The sequence below is a fragment of the Pristiophorus japonicus genome, chromosome 15, assembly GCF_044704955.1.
Source record: "Pristiophorus japonicus isolate sPriJap1 chromosome 15, sPriJap1.hap1, whole genome shotgun sequence".
NCBI lineage: Eukaryota > Metazoa > Chordata > Chondrichthyes > Pristiophoridae > Pristiophorus > Pristiophorus japonicus.
Window position 1 is genome coordinate 69,501,044 of NC_091991.1, and position 15,331 is coordinate 69,516,374.

Below are 15,331 nucleotides of genomic sequence, written 5' to 3' on the forward strand. Positions count from 1 at the left end.
CCCCCCACCCCCCACCTCTCCCCTCCCCCCCACCCCCTCTCCCCCCCCCCTCTCCCCCCCCCCCTCTCCCCCCCCCTCTCTCCCCCCCCCTCCCACCCACTCTCTCCTCCCCCCCCCCCACCCACTCTCTCCTCCCCCCCCCCACCCACTCTCTCCTCCCCCCCCCCCACCCACTCTCTCCTCCCCCCCCCACCCACTCTCTCCTCCCCCCCCCCCACCCACTCTCTCCTCCCCCCCCCCACCACTCTCTCCTCCCCCCCCCCCACCCACTCTCTCCTCCCCCCCCCCCACCCACTCTCTCCTCCCCCCCCCCCACCCACTCTCTCCTCCCCCCCCCCACTCTAGCGAACCACTCTCTTCCTCCCCCCCCCCCACCCACTCTCTCCTCCCCCCCCCCCACCCACTCTCTCCTCCCCCCCCCCACCCACTCTCTCCTCCCCCCCCCCCACCCACTCTCTCCTCCCCCCCCCCACCCACTCTCTCTCTTCCCCCTCCCACCCACTCTCTCACTCCCCCCCCATACCCATCTCTCTCTCCCCCCCCCACACCCATCTCTCTCCCCCCCCCCCCACACCCATCTCTCTCCCCCCCCCCCACACCCATCTCTCTCCCCCCCCCCCCACACCCATCTCTCTCCCCCCCCCCACACCCATCTCTCTCTCCCCCCCCCCCCCCCCACACCCATCTCTCTCTCTCTCTCTCTCTCTCTCTCTCTCTCTCTCTCTCCCTCCCTCTTCCTCCATCCACACACTCTCTTCCTCCATCCATGCTCTCCTCCACTCCCCCCTCCTCCCCACTCACCTAACCTGTCCAAATCACCCTGCAGCCTCTTAGTGTCCTCCTCACACCGCCACCAAGTTTAGTGTCATCTGCAAACTTGGAGATATTACACTCAATTCCATCATCTAAATCATTAATATATATTGTAAAGAGCTGGGGTCCCAGCACTGAGCCCGGCGGTACTCCACTAGTCACTGCCTACCATTCTGAAAAGGACCCGTAAATCCCGACTCTCTGCTTCCTGTCTGCCAACCAGTTCTCTATCCACGTCAGTACATTACCCCCAATACCATGTGCTTTGATTTTGCACACCAATCTCCTGTGTGGGACCTTGTCAAAAGCCTTTTGAAAGTCCAAATACACGACATCCACTGGTTCTCCCTTGTCCACTCCAGTAGTTACATCCTCAAAAAATTCCAGAAGATTTGTCAGGCATGATTTCCCTTTCATAAATCCATGCTGACTTGGACCAATCCTATCACTGCTCTCCAAATGCGCTGCTATTTCTTCCTTAATGATTGATTCCAACATTTTCCCCATCACCGATGTCAGGCTAACCAGTCTATAATTACCCGTTTTCTCTCTTCCTCCTTTTTTAAAAAGTGGTGTTACTTTAGCAACCCTCCAGTCCAAAGGAGCTGATCCAGAGTTGATAGACTGTTGGAAAATGATCACTAATGCATCCACTATTTCTTGGCCACTCCCTTAAGTACACTGGGATGTAGACTATCAGGCCCTGGGGATTTATCGGCCTTTAATTCCGTCAATTTCCCAAACATAATTTCTTGCCTAATAAGGATATCCTTCAGTTCCTCCTTCTCACTAGACCCTCGGTCCCCTAGTACATCCGGAAGGTTATTTGTGTCTTCCTTTGTGAAGACAGAACCGTGTTCAATTGGTCTGCCATTTCTTTGTTCCCCATGATAAATTCACCTGAATCCTACTGCAAGGGACCTACGTTTGTGTTCACTAATCTTTTCCTCTTCACATATCTATAGAAGCTTTTGCAGTCAGTTTTTATGTTTCCGCAAGCTTCCTCTCGTACTCTATTTTCCCCCTCCTAATTAAACCCTTTGTCCTCCTCTGCTGAATTCTAAAATTCTCCGAGTCCTCCGGTTTGCTGCTCTTTCTAGCTAATTTATATACCTCTTCCTTGGAATTAACACCATCTTTAATTTCCTTTGGTAGCCACGGTTGAGCCACCTTCCCCGTTTTATTTTTACTCCAGACAGGGAGGTACAATTGCTGAAGTTCGTCCATATGATCTTCAAAGGTTTGCCATTGCTTATCCACCGTCAACCCTTTAAGTATCATTTGCCAGTCTAATCTAGCCAATTCGCACCTCATACCATCAAAGTTATCTTTCCTTAAGTTCAGACCACCCCACGCTTTCTCTCCCAGCCCCCCACGCTCCCTCTCTCTCCCACCCACCCACACTCCCCCACCCCTGCTCTCTCTCTCTCCCTTCCACTCCCCCACGCTTGCTCTCTCCTCTCTCTTCTTCCACTCCCCCACGCTCGCTCTCTCCTCTCTCTTCTTCCACTCCCCCCACCTCGCTCTCTATTCCACTCCCCCCACCCCGCTCTCTCTCCTCTATCCCCACCCACCCCGCTCTCTCTCCTCTATCCCCACCCACCCCGCTCTCTCTCCTCTCCCCCTCTCTCTCTCTCTCTCTCTCTCTCTCTCTCTCTCTCCTCTACTCCTCCACCCCCACCCCCGCTCTCTCCCTTCTCTATTCTCCCCCGCGCTCTCTCTCTTCTCTATACCCCCACCCACCGCTCTCCCTCCTCCACCCCTCTCCCCAGGTTCAGTTCCAGCTCGGACGGGTGGCATCGGGGGCAGAGTCTCAACAGACGCATGCGCAGAAGGACGTAAAAAACCAGTACAAATAGTCCCATAGAAAAATCACAGATCAATAGACAAGAAAGATTGAAGCATATTTGCATCTCGTGTCTGATAACCACAGGGTTAACACGCCCACCAACCGCACTTGCAAACTGAATGAATCTTACTGCTATTTTTAAAAAAACAAAACACTTTTGACATCGAATTACAACACACAAACAGGCCAGCCAGTCAGTCAGGTCTATGCCAGTGTTGATGCTCCACACGAGCCTACTTCCCCTAATTCTATCAGCATAACCTTCTATTCCTTTCTCCCTTATCTGTTCATCTTGCTTCCCCTTAAATGAGTCTGTGCTATTCACCTTAACTGCTCCACATGGTAGCAAATTCCACATTCAAACCACTCTCTGGGTGAAGACGTTTCTCCTGAATTCCTTATTGGATTTATTAGTAATTATTTTATATCTAAGACCCCTTGTTTTGGATTCCCCCACAAGTGGAAATATTTTCTCTATGTCTACTTCATCAAACCCCTTCATAATTTGAAAGACCTTTTTCAGGTCATCCCTCAGCCTGCTCTTTTCTAGAGAGAAGAGCCCCAGGCTGCTCAGCCTTTCCTGATAGTTATAACCTCTCAGTTCTGGTATCATTTCAGCTTGTATAATTTTTCCATGTTAACCAAATATATATTTCCTGAAATGGGAGCATGTCCAGAACTGAAACAAAGTACCCATCGTTTGTGAATCATGGTGTGCACATGGCACAGTACTTAAGATTAGTTTATTATTAATAAATAGACTTTTTCATTGCGTCAGAACAGGTTTTATGCGCAGATAACTTTTCATTAAAACGAATGCTGATCATTAATGGCATCTGCATCGGCAGTTTTTTTTTTCTCACAATCCTAGCAAATAAATTGGTAATGTAACCATTGTTCTGATGTCAATACTGGAGCCAATTTGTACACAGCAAGGACTCACAAGCAGCAAATGAGACACGTGACCAGTTAATCTGTTCTTGTGGTGCTGGTTGAGGGAGGAACATTTCCCAGAACACCAAGAAAATAGTGCGATGGAATCTTTCCATCTACCTGAATGGGCAGGCATCTTAGTTTAGCTTCCCAGCTGAAAGATGGCACCTCCAACAATGCAACACTCCCTCAGTACTGCACTGAAGAGTCAACCCAGGTGATGTCCTTAAATCCTGGCATCCACAACCTTCTAAGAGCCAAGCTGACACATCATTGTCCCCAATATAAAAACAGAAAATGCTGGTAATCTCAGCGGGTCAGGCAATATCTGTGGAGCGAAAAACAGAGTTAATGTTTCAGGTCGATGACCCTTCGTCAGAACTGTTCTGAAAGGTCATCGACCTGAAACGTTATCTCTGCTTCTCTCCACAGATGTTGCCTGACCTGCTGAGATTACCAACATTTTCTGTTTTTATTTCAGATTCCAGCATCTGCCGTATTTTGCTTTTGGATCATTGTCCCTAGTTCAGTGCCAATTTGACTGGGATCTGTGGATTCCTTTTACCACTTTTCATAAGGATCCTGGATTCCTCCCACTTTATTCAGCACTGCCACAGAAGCAAATGTATGCAGAATTCCTTTTAATACAGAAAAACTTGAGATTCTCACAAAATAATCTGAAGTAGTAAAAAGGATATTTACCATCTAAAACCATCTCGGCACCAATAGCACAAGGGTAGCCAACAGTTTTTGCCATTGCTGAGAAACCACCAACATCACCATAGACCACCAAACTATCGTGCTTAGTTTCCAGTTGACCCGAGGGGTGTCTAATACCAACATCATTCCGCAAGACAACCAGATCTCTTTCACCAGGAGCTGAAAGAGAGAAAATAACACAATCAGGGATCAGTAGTATTATTTGAAGTACAATCCGTTATCCTGGTGCTTACTGAAGATGTAGGGCCACTGCTCCACTTCTACTGATCTACACATGTTGCATGTTGAAAATCAGTATCATGCATATTAGTCTATGCATTCAATGTGGATGGACAGATCACTCCAGTACAGCAGTAAACCTCCAAGAAATAGGAGCAGCAGTATACCATACAGCCCATCTAGCCTGCTCCATCATTCAATATCATGGCTGAACTTCTACATCAACTCCATTTTCCCACCCTACCCTCATAGCCCTCAATTCCCTTAGTGCCCAAAAATCTATCAATCTCGATCTTTAATAGACTCATCGACTGAGCATCCACAGCCCTCTATGGTATAGAATTCCAAAGATTCACAATCCTCAGTGAAGAAATTTCTCAGCGCAGCCCTAAATGGCCAACCCCTTATCCTGAAGCTATGACCCCTAGTTCGAGACTTTCCAGCCAGGGGATCAGCCTCTCAGCATCTACCCTGTCAAGTCCGCTAAGAATTTTCTAAGTTTCAATGAGATCACGGTTATATATGTAAACTTGTATATCCTCTGAACAGCCACTAGAGGACTCATCCCCTGGAGTCCCAAGGGATCCCATAATCCCTTGGGAGCACAGGTATTGAAGGAGGCTTCAGCTTGGAGAGGCACTCTGGAGACCTGCAATAAAAGACTAAGGTCACACTTTACTTTGAGCTCACAGTGTTCAGTCTGACTCCTTCTCCATACATAACAACTGGCGACGAGATACAGATATCAAACCCAAAGATGCAGAGAACAGTGGGCATCCTGGAGAAATTCTCGGAGGGAAATGATTGGGAAACCTTTGTGGAGCAACCCAACCAATACTTCGCTGCCAAACGAAGGGCGATCCTCCTCACTGTCTGTGGGGCACCAACGTATGGCCTCAGGAAAATCTGCTTACTCCAGCGAAACCCACAGAGAAATCGTACAATGATTTGTGTACACTGGTCCGGGAGCATTTGAACGCAAAGAAAAGCATTCTGATGGCGAGCTACCGGTTCTACACCTACAAGAGGTCTGAAGGCCAGGAAGTGGAGAGTTATGTCGCTAAGCTAAGACGCCTTGCAGGACATTCTCAGAGACTTTATCGTACTTGGCATTGGCCACGAAACCATACTTCGCAAACTTTTGACTGTAGAGACCCCAACCTTGAGTAAAGCCATAGTGATAGCCAAGGCGCTCATTGCCACCAGTGACAATACCAAGCAAATTTCTCAGCACACAAGTACTGCTACCAGTATTGTGAACAAAGTGATGTTTTCAAATCATAACGTACAGGGCAGGTCACACATGCCTGCAGCTGCACATCTGCAGATGTCTCAGAGTCCACCATCAAGGGTGATGAATGCAAGGCCATTAACACCTTGTTGGCGCTGCGAGGGTGATCATCATTTCCATTCATGCCACTTCAAAGGGTACATTTGCAAGGGCTGTGGAACAATGGGACACCTCCAACGTATGTACAGGCGAGCTGCAAATCCTGTTAAACCTGCAAACCACCATGTTGCAGAGGAGGACAGATCCACGGAGGATCATGACAAACCAGAGCCCAGATCATGTGGGGTGCACACATTCAGCACAAATTGTCCCCCGATAATGCTGAATGTTGAACTAAATGGACTCCCCGTGTCAAAGGAGCTGGACATGGGCATGAACCAGTCCATCATGGGCAAAAAGACTTAAGAAATTGTGGTGCAGCAAGGCCTCAAGGCCAGTCTTAACTCCCATTCACACAAAACTAAGAACCTACACAAATTCCAGTAATCGGCAGTGCTACCATAAAGGTCTCCTACGATGGAGCAATGCACAAGCTACCACTTTGGGTGGTACCGGGCGATGGTTCCATGCTGCTCAGCAGGAGCTGGCTGGGAAAGATATGCTGGAACTGGGACGACGTGCGAGCGCTATCTACTGCTGATGACACTTCGTATGCCCATGTGTTAAGCAAGTTCCTTTCGCTGTTCGAACCAGGCATCGGGAAATTCCAAGGAGCAAAAGTGCAGATCCACCTAATTCCGGGGGGGCGACCTACCCATCACAAGGCGAGAGCAGTAGGGTACATGATGAAAGAAAGGGTGAAGATCGAGCTAGACCAGCTGCAAAGAGAGGGCATCATTTCGCCGATCGAGTTCAGCGAGTGGGCCAGTCCTATTGTCCCAGTCCTCAAGGGAGACGGCACCGTCAGAATCTGTGGCGATTACAAATTATCAATCGTTTCTCCCTGAAGGACCAATACCCACAACCAAAGGCCGACGACCTCGTTGCAACTCTGGCGGGAGGAAAGACGTTCACGAAGCTGGATTTGACTTCAGCCTACATGGCGCAGGAACTGGAGGAATCATCGAAGGGCCTCACCTGCATCAACACGAACAAAGGTCTCTTCGTTTATAACAGGTACCTGTTTGGAATTCGATCAGCGGCGGCGATATTCCAGAGAAACATGGAAAGCTTACTGAAGTCGGTCCCGCGCACTGTGGTCTTCCAGGGCGACATCTTGGTCACAGCTCGGGACACAGTCGAGTATCTGCAGAATCTGGAGGTGGTCCTTAGTCGACTCAACCATGTGGGGATCAGGTTAAAATGCTCGAAGTGCACTTTTCTGGCACCTGAAGTGGAGTTCCTGGGGAGGAGGATCGCGGCGGACGGCATCAGGCCCACTGACTCGAAGGCGGAGGCAATCGAGCACGCACGGAGGCCACAGAACGTGACGGAACTGCGGTCATTTCTAGGACTCCTGAACTACTTTGGTAACTTCTTACCGGGTCACAGCACACTGTTAGAACCACTGCACATCTTACTGCGTAAAGGGGATGAATGGGTATGGGGAAAAAGCGAAGAAAATATCTTTGTAAAAGCTAGAAATCTGTTATGCTCAAACAAATTGCTTGTGTTGTATGATCCATGTAAGCGTTTGGTACTAGCATGTGATGCGTCGTCGTATGGCGTCGGGCGTGTATTGCAACAAGCTAATGATTTTGGGAAATTGCAACTGGTTGCTTATGCATCCAGGAGTCTGTCTAAGGCTGAGAGAGCCTACAGCCCGATTAAAAAAGAAGCGTTAACGTGTGTCTATGGGGTAAAGAAAATGCATCAATATCTGTTTGGGCTAAAATTAGATTTGGAAACCGACCATAAGCCACTTAAATCCCTGTTTTCCCAAGAGTAAGGGGATAAATACTAATGCATCGGCCCGCATCCAGAGATGGGTGCTCACGTTGTCCGCATACAACTACGCCATCCACTACAGGCCAGGCACAGAAAACTGCGCCGATGCTCTCAGTAGGCTGTCATAGCCCACCACGGGGATGGAAATGGCACAGCCAGCAGATATAGCCATGGTTATTGGAAGCATTTGAGAGTGAGTAATCAACCGTCACTGCCTGGCAGTCAAAACCTGGACGAGCCAGGACCCCTTATTGTCTCTAGTTAAAAGCTGTGTGCTTCACGGGAGCTGGTCCAGTGTCCCAGTGGAAATGCAGGAAGAGATAAAGCTGTTCCAGCGGCGCAAAGCTGAAATGTCGATACAGGCAGACTGCCTTCTGTGGAGAAATCGCATAGTGGTTCCCAAGAAAGGCAGAGACACCTTCATCAGTGACCTCCACAGTACCCACCCAGGCATCATAATGATGAAAGAAATAGCCAGATCTCACATGCACAGATGTAATACATGCTCGCAGTTAAGCAATGCACCTAGGGAGGCGCCGCTAAGTTTATGGTCTTGGCCCTCCAAACCGTGGTCTAGGGTACATGTCGACTATGCAGGCCCGTTCTTGGGTAAAATGTTCCTTGTGGTTGTAGATGTGTACTCCAATTGGATTGAATGTCATATAATGTCAGCTAGCACGTCCGCTGCCACTACTGAAAGCCTGCGGCCATGTTTGCCACACACGGCCTACCTGACGTCCTGGTGAGCGACAACGGGCCATGTTTCACCAGTGCTGAGCTCAAAGAATTCATGACCCGCAACGGGATTAAACATGTCACATCTGCCCCGTTTAAACCAGTGTCCAATGGTCAGGCAGAGAGAGCAGTGCAAACCATCAAGCAGTGCTTGAAGAGGGTAACGGAAGGCTCACTGCAGACTCGCCTATCCCGAGTCCTGCTTAGCTACCGCATGAGACCCGATTCGCTCACAGGGATCCCACCCACTGAACTGCTCACGAAAAGAGCACTTAAGACAAGGCTCTCATTAGTTCACCCTGATCTATATGAACAGGTAGAGAGCAGGTGGCTTCAATAAAGTACATACCATGATAGCGCAAATGTATCACGCGAGATTGAAATCAATGATCCTGTATTTGTATTGAATTATGGACAAGGTCCCAAGCGGCTTCCCGGTACTGTCATGGCCAAAGAGGGGAGCAGGGTGTTCTGGGTCAAACTTTCAAATGGACTCATTCACCGGAAACACTTGGACCAAATCAAACTCAGATTCACAGACTACCTTGAGCAACCCACTTTGGAACCTACCTTCTTTGACCCCCCCCAACATACACACCAGTGGCAGCCGACACCGCGGTTGGCCACGAAGCAGAACCCATAATCCACAGCAACCCAGCAGGACCCACCACACCAGGCAGCCCAGCAAGACCAGCTGCACAGCAGCCCAGCGAGGGCCCAACAATTGACTCACCAATACCAGCTTTCACACCGAGACGGTCAACCAGGGCAAGAAGGGCCCCAGATCGACTCACATTGTAAAGAGTTATACTATTGACTTTGGGGGCGGGGGCGGAGGGGAGTATTGTTATATATGTAAACTTGTATATATTCTGTACAGCCACCAGAGGGCTCATTCTCTGGAGTCCCAAGGGATCCCATAATCCCTTGGGAGCACAGGTATTCAAGGAGGCCTCAGAGGTTCTCATTGGTGGAATTCTGCATTAGGATGGAGAATGAAACAGTTAATTCAGAGACCATGGTCCAGAACTTAAAGAAGGGTAACTTTGAAGGTATGAGGCGTGAATTGGCTAGGATAGATTGGCGAATGATACTTAAGGGGTTGACTGTGGATAGGCAATGCAGATATTTAGAGACCGCATGGATGAACTACAACAATTGTACATTCCTGTCTGGCGTAAAAATAAAAAAGGGAAGGTGGCTCAACCGTGGCTATCAAGCGAAATCAGGGATAGTATTAAAGCCAAGGAAGTGGCATACAAATTGGCCAGAAATAGCAGTGAACCCGGGGACTGGGAGAAATTTAGAACTCAGCAGAGGAGGACAAAGGGTTTGATTAGGGCAGGGAAAATGGAGTACGAGAGGAAGCTTGCAAGGAATATTAAGGCGGATTGCAAAAGTTTCTATAGATATGTAAAGAGAAAAAGGTTAGTAAAGACAAACGTAGGTCCCCTGCAGTTAGAATCAGGGGAAGTCATAACAGGGAACAAAGAAATGGCAGACCAATTGAACAAGTACTTTGGTTCGGTTTTCACTAAGGAGGACACAAACAACCTTCCGGATATAAAAGGGGTCAGAGGGTCTAGTAAGGAGGAGGAACTGAGGGAAATCTTTATTAGTCGGGAAATTGTGTTGGGGAAATTGATGGGATTGTAGGCCGATAAATCCCCAGGGCCTGATGGACTGCATCCCAGAGTACTTAAGGAGGTGGCCTTGGAAATAGCGGATGCATTGACAGTCATTTTCCAACATTCCATTGACTCTGGATCAGTTCCTATCGAGTGGAGGGTAGCCAATGTAACCCCACTTTTTAAAAAAGGAGGGAGAGAGAAAACAGGGAATTATAGACCGGTCAGCTGACATCAGTAGTGGGTAAAATGATGGAATCAATTATTAAGGATGTCATAGCAGCGCATTTGGAAAAAGGTGACATGATAGGTCCAAGTCAGCATGGATTTGTGAAAGGGAAATCATGCTTGACAAATCTTCTGGAATTTTTTGAGGATGTTTCTAGTAAAGTGGACAAGGGAGAACCAGTTGATGTGGTATATTTGGACTTTCAGAAGGCTTTCGACAAGGTCTCACACAAGAGATTAATGTGCAAAGTTAAAGCACATGGGATTGGGGGTAGTGTGCTGACGTGGATTGAGAACTGGTACCGCAAGGTTCTTTGCTGGGGCCCCAGCTGTTTACACTGTGCATTAATGATTTAGACGAGGGGATTAAATGTAGTATCTCCAAATTTGCGGATGACACTAAGTTGGGTGGCAGTGTGAGCTGCGAGGAGGATGCTATGAGGCTGCAGAGTGACTTGGATAGGTTAGGTGAGTGGGCAAATGCATGGCAGATGAAGTATAATGTGGATAAATGTGAGGTTATCCACTTTGGTGGTAAAAACAGAGAGACAGACTATTATCTGAATGGTGACAGATTAGGAAAAGGGGAGGTGCAGCGAGACCTGGGTGTCATGGTACATCAGTCATTGAAGGTTGGCATGCAGGTACAGCAGGCGGTTAAGAAAGCAAATGGCATGTTGGCCTTCATAGCGAGGGGATTTGAGTACAGGGGCAGGGAGGTGTGCTACAGTTGTACAGGGCCTTGGTGAGGCCACACCTGGAGTATTGTGTACAGTTTTGGTCTCCTAACTTGAGGAAGGACATTCTTGCTATTGAGGGAGTGCAGCGAAGATTCACCAGACTGATTCCCGGGATGGTGGGACTGACCTATCAAGAAAGACTGGATCAACTGGGCTTGTATTCACTGGAGTTCAGAAGAATGAGAGGGGACCTCATAGAAACATTTAAAATACTGATGGGTTTAGACAGGTTAGATGCAGGAAGAATGTTCCCAATGTTGGGGAAGTCCAGAACCAGGGGTCACAGTCTAAGGATAAGGGGTAAGCCATTTAGGACCGAGATGAGGAGAAACTTCTTCACCCAGAGAGTGGTGAACCTGTGGAATTTTCTACCACAGAAAGTAGTTGAGGCCAATTCACTAAATATATTCAAAAGGGAGTTAGATGAAGTCGTTACTACTAGGGGATCAAGGGGTATGGCGAGAAAGCAGGAAGGGGGTACTGAAGTTGCATGTTCAGCCATGAACTCATTGAATGGCGGTGCAGGCTAGAAGGGCTGAATGGCCAACTCCTGCACCTATTTTCTATGTTTCTATGTTGGAGAGGCATCCTGGAGACCTGCAATAAAAGACTACGGTCACATTTTACTTTGAGCTCAGTGTTCAGTCTGACTCTTTCTCCATACATAACAATCATATCTCATTCTTCTAAACTCCAGAGAATATAGACTAATTCTACTCAAACTCTCCTCATATCTAAGCCCAGGAATCAATCTGGTGGACTTTTGTTACACTCCCACCAAGGAAAGTATATCCTTCCTTAGGTAAGGATACCAAAACTGTATATAGTAATCCAGATGTAGTATCACTAAAGCCCTATATAATTGCAGCAAGACTTCCTTACTCTTATACTCCAACCCCCTTGCAATAAAGGTTAACATACCATTTTGCCTTCCCAATTGCTTTCTGTACCTGCATGTTAACATTCTGTGATTCGTGTACAAAGATCCCCAAAATCCTTCTGCATACCAACATTTATGAGTTTCTCACCTTTTAAAAAATATTCTGCTTTTTCTTGCTTCCTACCAAAGTGGATAATTTTGCACTTCCCCACAAATTATTCCATCTGCCACCTTCTTGCCCAATCACTTAACCCTTCTATATCGCTTTGCAGCCTCTTTATGTCCTCCTGACAGCTTACTTGCCCACCTAATTTTGTATCATCAGCAAACTTGGATACATTACACTGTCCCCTCAACTAAATCATTGATATAGATTGTAAACAGCTGAGGCCCAAGCACTGATCCTTGCATCATTCCCTGAAACCTGAAAATAACCAGTTTATTTCTACTCTCAGTTTTCTGTCTGTTAACCAATCCTCAATCCATGCTAATATATTACCTCCAATCCCATGAGCCCTAATCTTGTGTAACAACCTCTTGTATGGCACCTCATCGAATGCTTTCTGAAAATCCAAATATATTACATCCACTGGTTCCCCCTTATCTACCCTGCTAGTTATACCCTCAACAAACTCCCAATAGATTTGCCAAACATGATTTCCATTTCATAAATCCATATCGACTTTGTCTAACCATATTGTGATTTTCCAAGTCCTGTTAACACATCCTTAATAACAGATTCTCACATTTTCCCTTCTACTGATGTCAGCATAACTGGCTGAGAATTCTCTGTTTTCTCTCATCCTCTTTCTTGAACAGTGGGGTTACATTTGCTTCCTTCCGATCCATGGGACTATTCTAGAATCTAGGGAATTCTGCAAGATCAAAACCAATGCAGCCACTTCTTTTAAAACCCTAGGGTGTAGGCCATTAGGTCCAGGGAAATGTTCGGCTTTTAGTCTCATTAATTTCTCTTTATTAATATTAATTACTTTAAGTTCCTTATTCTCATTAAACACTTGGTTCCCCACAATTACTGATGCAAGATGGTATCCTTCACTATCATTGAAACATTTCTACCATCTCCAGCTGTGTTTTGCCAGCTCTCAGTCCCTCACAACACTTCATACCAAAGGAGAATTGCCAGGATATGGGGAAAAGAGTGGGACTAACTGGATTGCTCTTCGAAAGAGCTGGCGCACTTGATGGGCTGAATGTGCTATATGAATCTATGAACTTGTACTTGCATTCATCTATCAAAATTATCCAATCTCTATTAACATGCTTGAAATATGATGTTAACCATTCAGTATTTCATATCTTTTATAGCAATTAAAAAACTGATCGACATTTCAGTACAGAAGTCAGTTAGATATATTTTAGATAAAGGATAACAAGGAATGCTGGCTCGTTTACTGAGATCTGTCCAAGAACGATGGCCTTTAATCAAGTGCCGGTCGGGGCGTTTAGTGGCATGGCTGTTTTGGTAGATTATAGAAGCAAAAAAAACAAACTAATTAGAATATAAGCAAACCTCACAAAATTATCCCTAGCTGCATAAAAACCCTGCAAATCTTGGTATAATCTCAGAGAAATATTTTTGCACATGTAGTGTTCTATCAGCCCGTTTTTAGACTGAAGGTATGTTCCCCCCTCCCCTCCCGTAGCAAAGAGTAAAGACAGATTAGCAATGTTTAGTGCTAAGGGCTCAATTTTTCCCAATTATTTGCACTGTTTTTTTTTGTAGTAAATTAAAATCTCCAAGTTTCCTCAACGTTTCTACGCTAGCTTAGGTAGGGTTTTTTTAGGCTACGATTTTTTTTTTACCTCATTGGGGGCATAACCTGCCACATATACCAATTCTAGCCATTTAAGCAAGTTTGGCCAGCTCCAATTTACTCCAATTTTTCTTAGGACGGTGTATGTGACCGCTGTGGAAAAACCTTCTGGGCAGTTACCAAAATCGGTGCAAGTAAGAGAATCAGTGCAGCAGATGCAGTTCCACAGCCTGGACAGCAGCAGGAGAGGGTGGGGGGGGGGGGGGGAGGATTCGGAGCGGCATCGGGAAGGGGGGGCAGGAGGATAAACTTTTGGCAAAATGGAATGCTGCTACAATGTGTGCGGTGTTTGTACCGGTTGTTGTGAGCTGGCCTGAATGTGTTGTATGTTTCGCTTTCCAGCCTCAGCCCGCAGTATGTCCCTTGTTACCCTGGCAACCCAATCTTTTTGGCACAGATCTTAGGCTCCACCCCCAAAGCTAAAGGACAGGCCAGGCGGCGCCAAAATGAACAATTCAAATGGGGAAAGTTAGATGAATTTTTCTTGCCGTAGTTGGGCCCCAAAAAAACAGGTGTAACTGTAAGTACGACAAAAAAAAATGGCTTGGGGGAAAATTGAGCCCATACATTTGCTTCTCATAAATGCTGTGTTTTGAAAGTAATTTAGGCACAATACACACTCATACAAATGAAGGACTCCCAAAGCACTACTGAATTAGGGAGGGGAGCTGTTTCTAACAGGATTGCAAATGCAGTTATAAAGAATAGGTTTATGATTTTGTACACAGAGACCTCCCCACTCCAGTGTTGTACATATGGAACTCACACATGTATGAATGGGAATCCCCCTACTCTGATTGGGATCACATGAGCTGGCCCAACCTGAGATCCATGCGAAACCTGTTCTATCCAGGGATACGTGAGCCCCTACACTGGCCTTCGCGGAGAGCCCCAGGACCTCAAATCGCCGAAGCTTTGGGACCATCAGGTACTTGCGTAGAAATTATTGCGGTTTCTGGGCCATTATTTTATGGAGCCAATTTGTTACTTCTTAGCAACATCACTAAAACAGGTATGCTGGTAACTAGTTATCTGTCCCAGTAGAGATGCGTCCATTATTTTTAAACAAAAATCACAACTTCAAGATACTTGGCAAAACAACCAAGGTGGAGATGGGGAGGATTTTTTTGATGCAGCATAGTGTTACTATGGTCTGGAATGCACTAGCAGATTCAATAGTAATATTGAAAAGGGAATTCGATATATACTTGAAAAGGAACAATTTGCAGAGCAATGGGGAAAAAGCAGAGTATGAGACTAATTGGATAGCTTTTTCAGAGAGCCGGCACAGGCATAGCCTCCTTCTGTGCTGTAAGATTCTATGGGCCCAAGTTTCCACATGATTTGCACCTGATTTTTTAGGAGCAACTGGTGGAGAACGGACTATCTTAGAAATCGCAATTCTCCACATTTTTTTTTCTGCAGTTCTAGTCAGTTAGAACAGTTTCACTTTGGAACAGAATTTTTTCTTCAAAAGGGGGCGTGTCCGGCCACTGACGCCCGATTTCAAAGTTTCCACAGTGAAAACGTACTCCAAACTAACTTAGAATGGAGCAAGTGAAGATTTTTG

At 46.6% G+C, this 15,331-nt stretch overlaps 1 protein-coding gene across 4 annotated transcripts in view; it reads right to left on the bottom strand.

Moving 5' to 3' along the window:
* Positions 1-15,331, bottom strand: part of aass (aminoadipate-semialdehyde synthase) — a 108,235-nt gene that overhangs the window by 2,452 nt on the left and 90,452 nt on the right. For all 4 annotated transcript variants that reach the window (XM_070900577.1, XM_070900574.1, XM_070900576.1 and 1 more), the window contains one exon: positions 4,298-4,474. In XM_070900577.1, the coding sequence (XP_070756678.1) occupies positions 4,298-4,474 (177 nt within the window). The remainder of the gene's footprint in view (positions 1-4,297; positions 4,475-15,331) is intronic.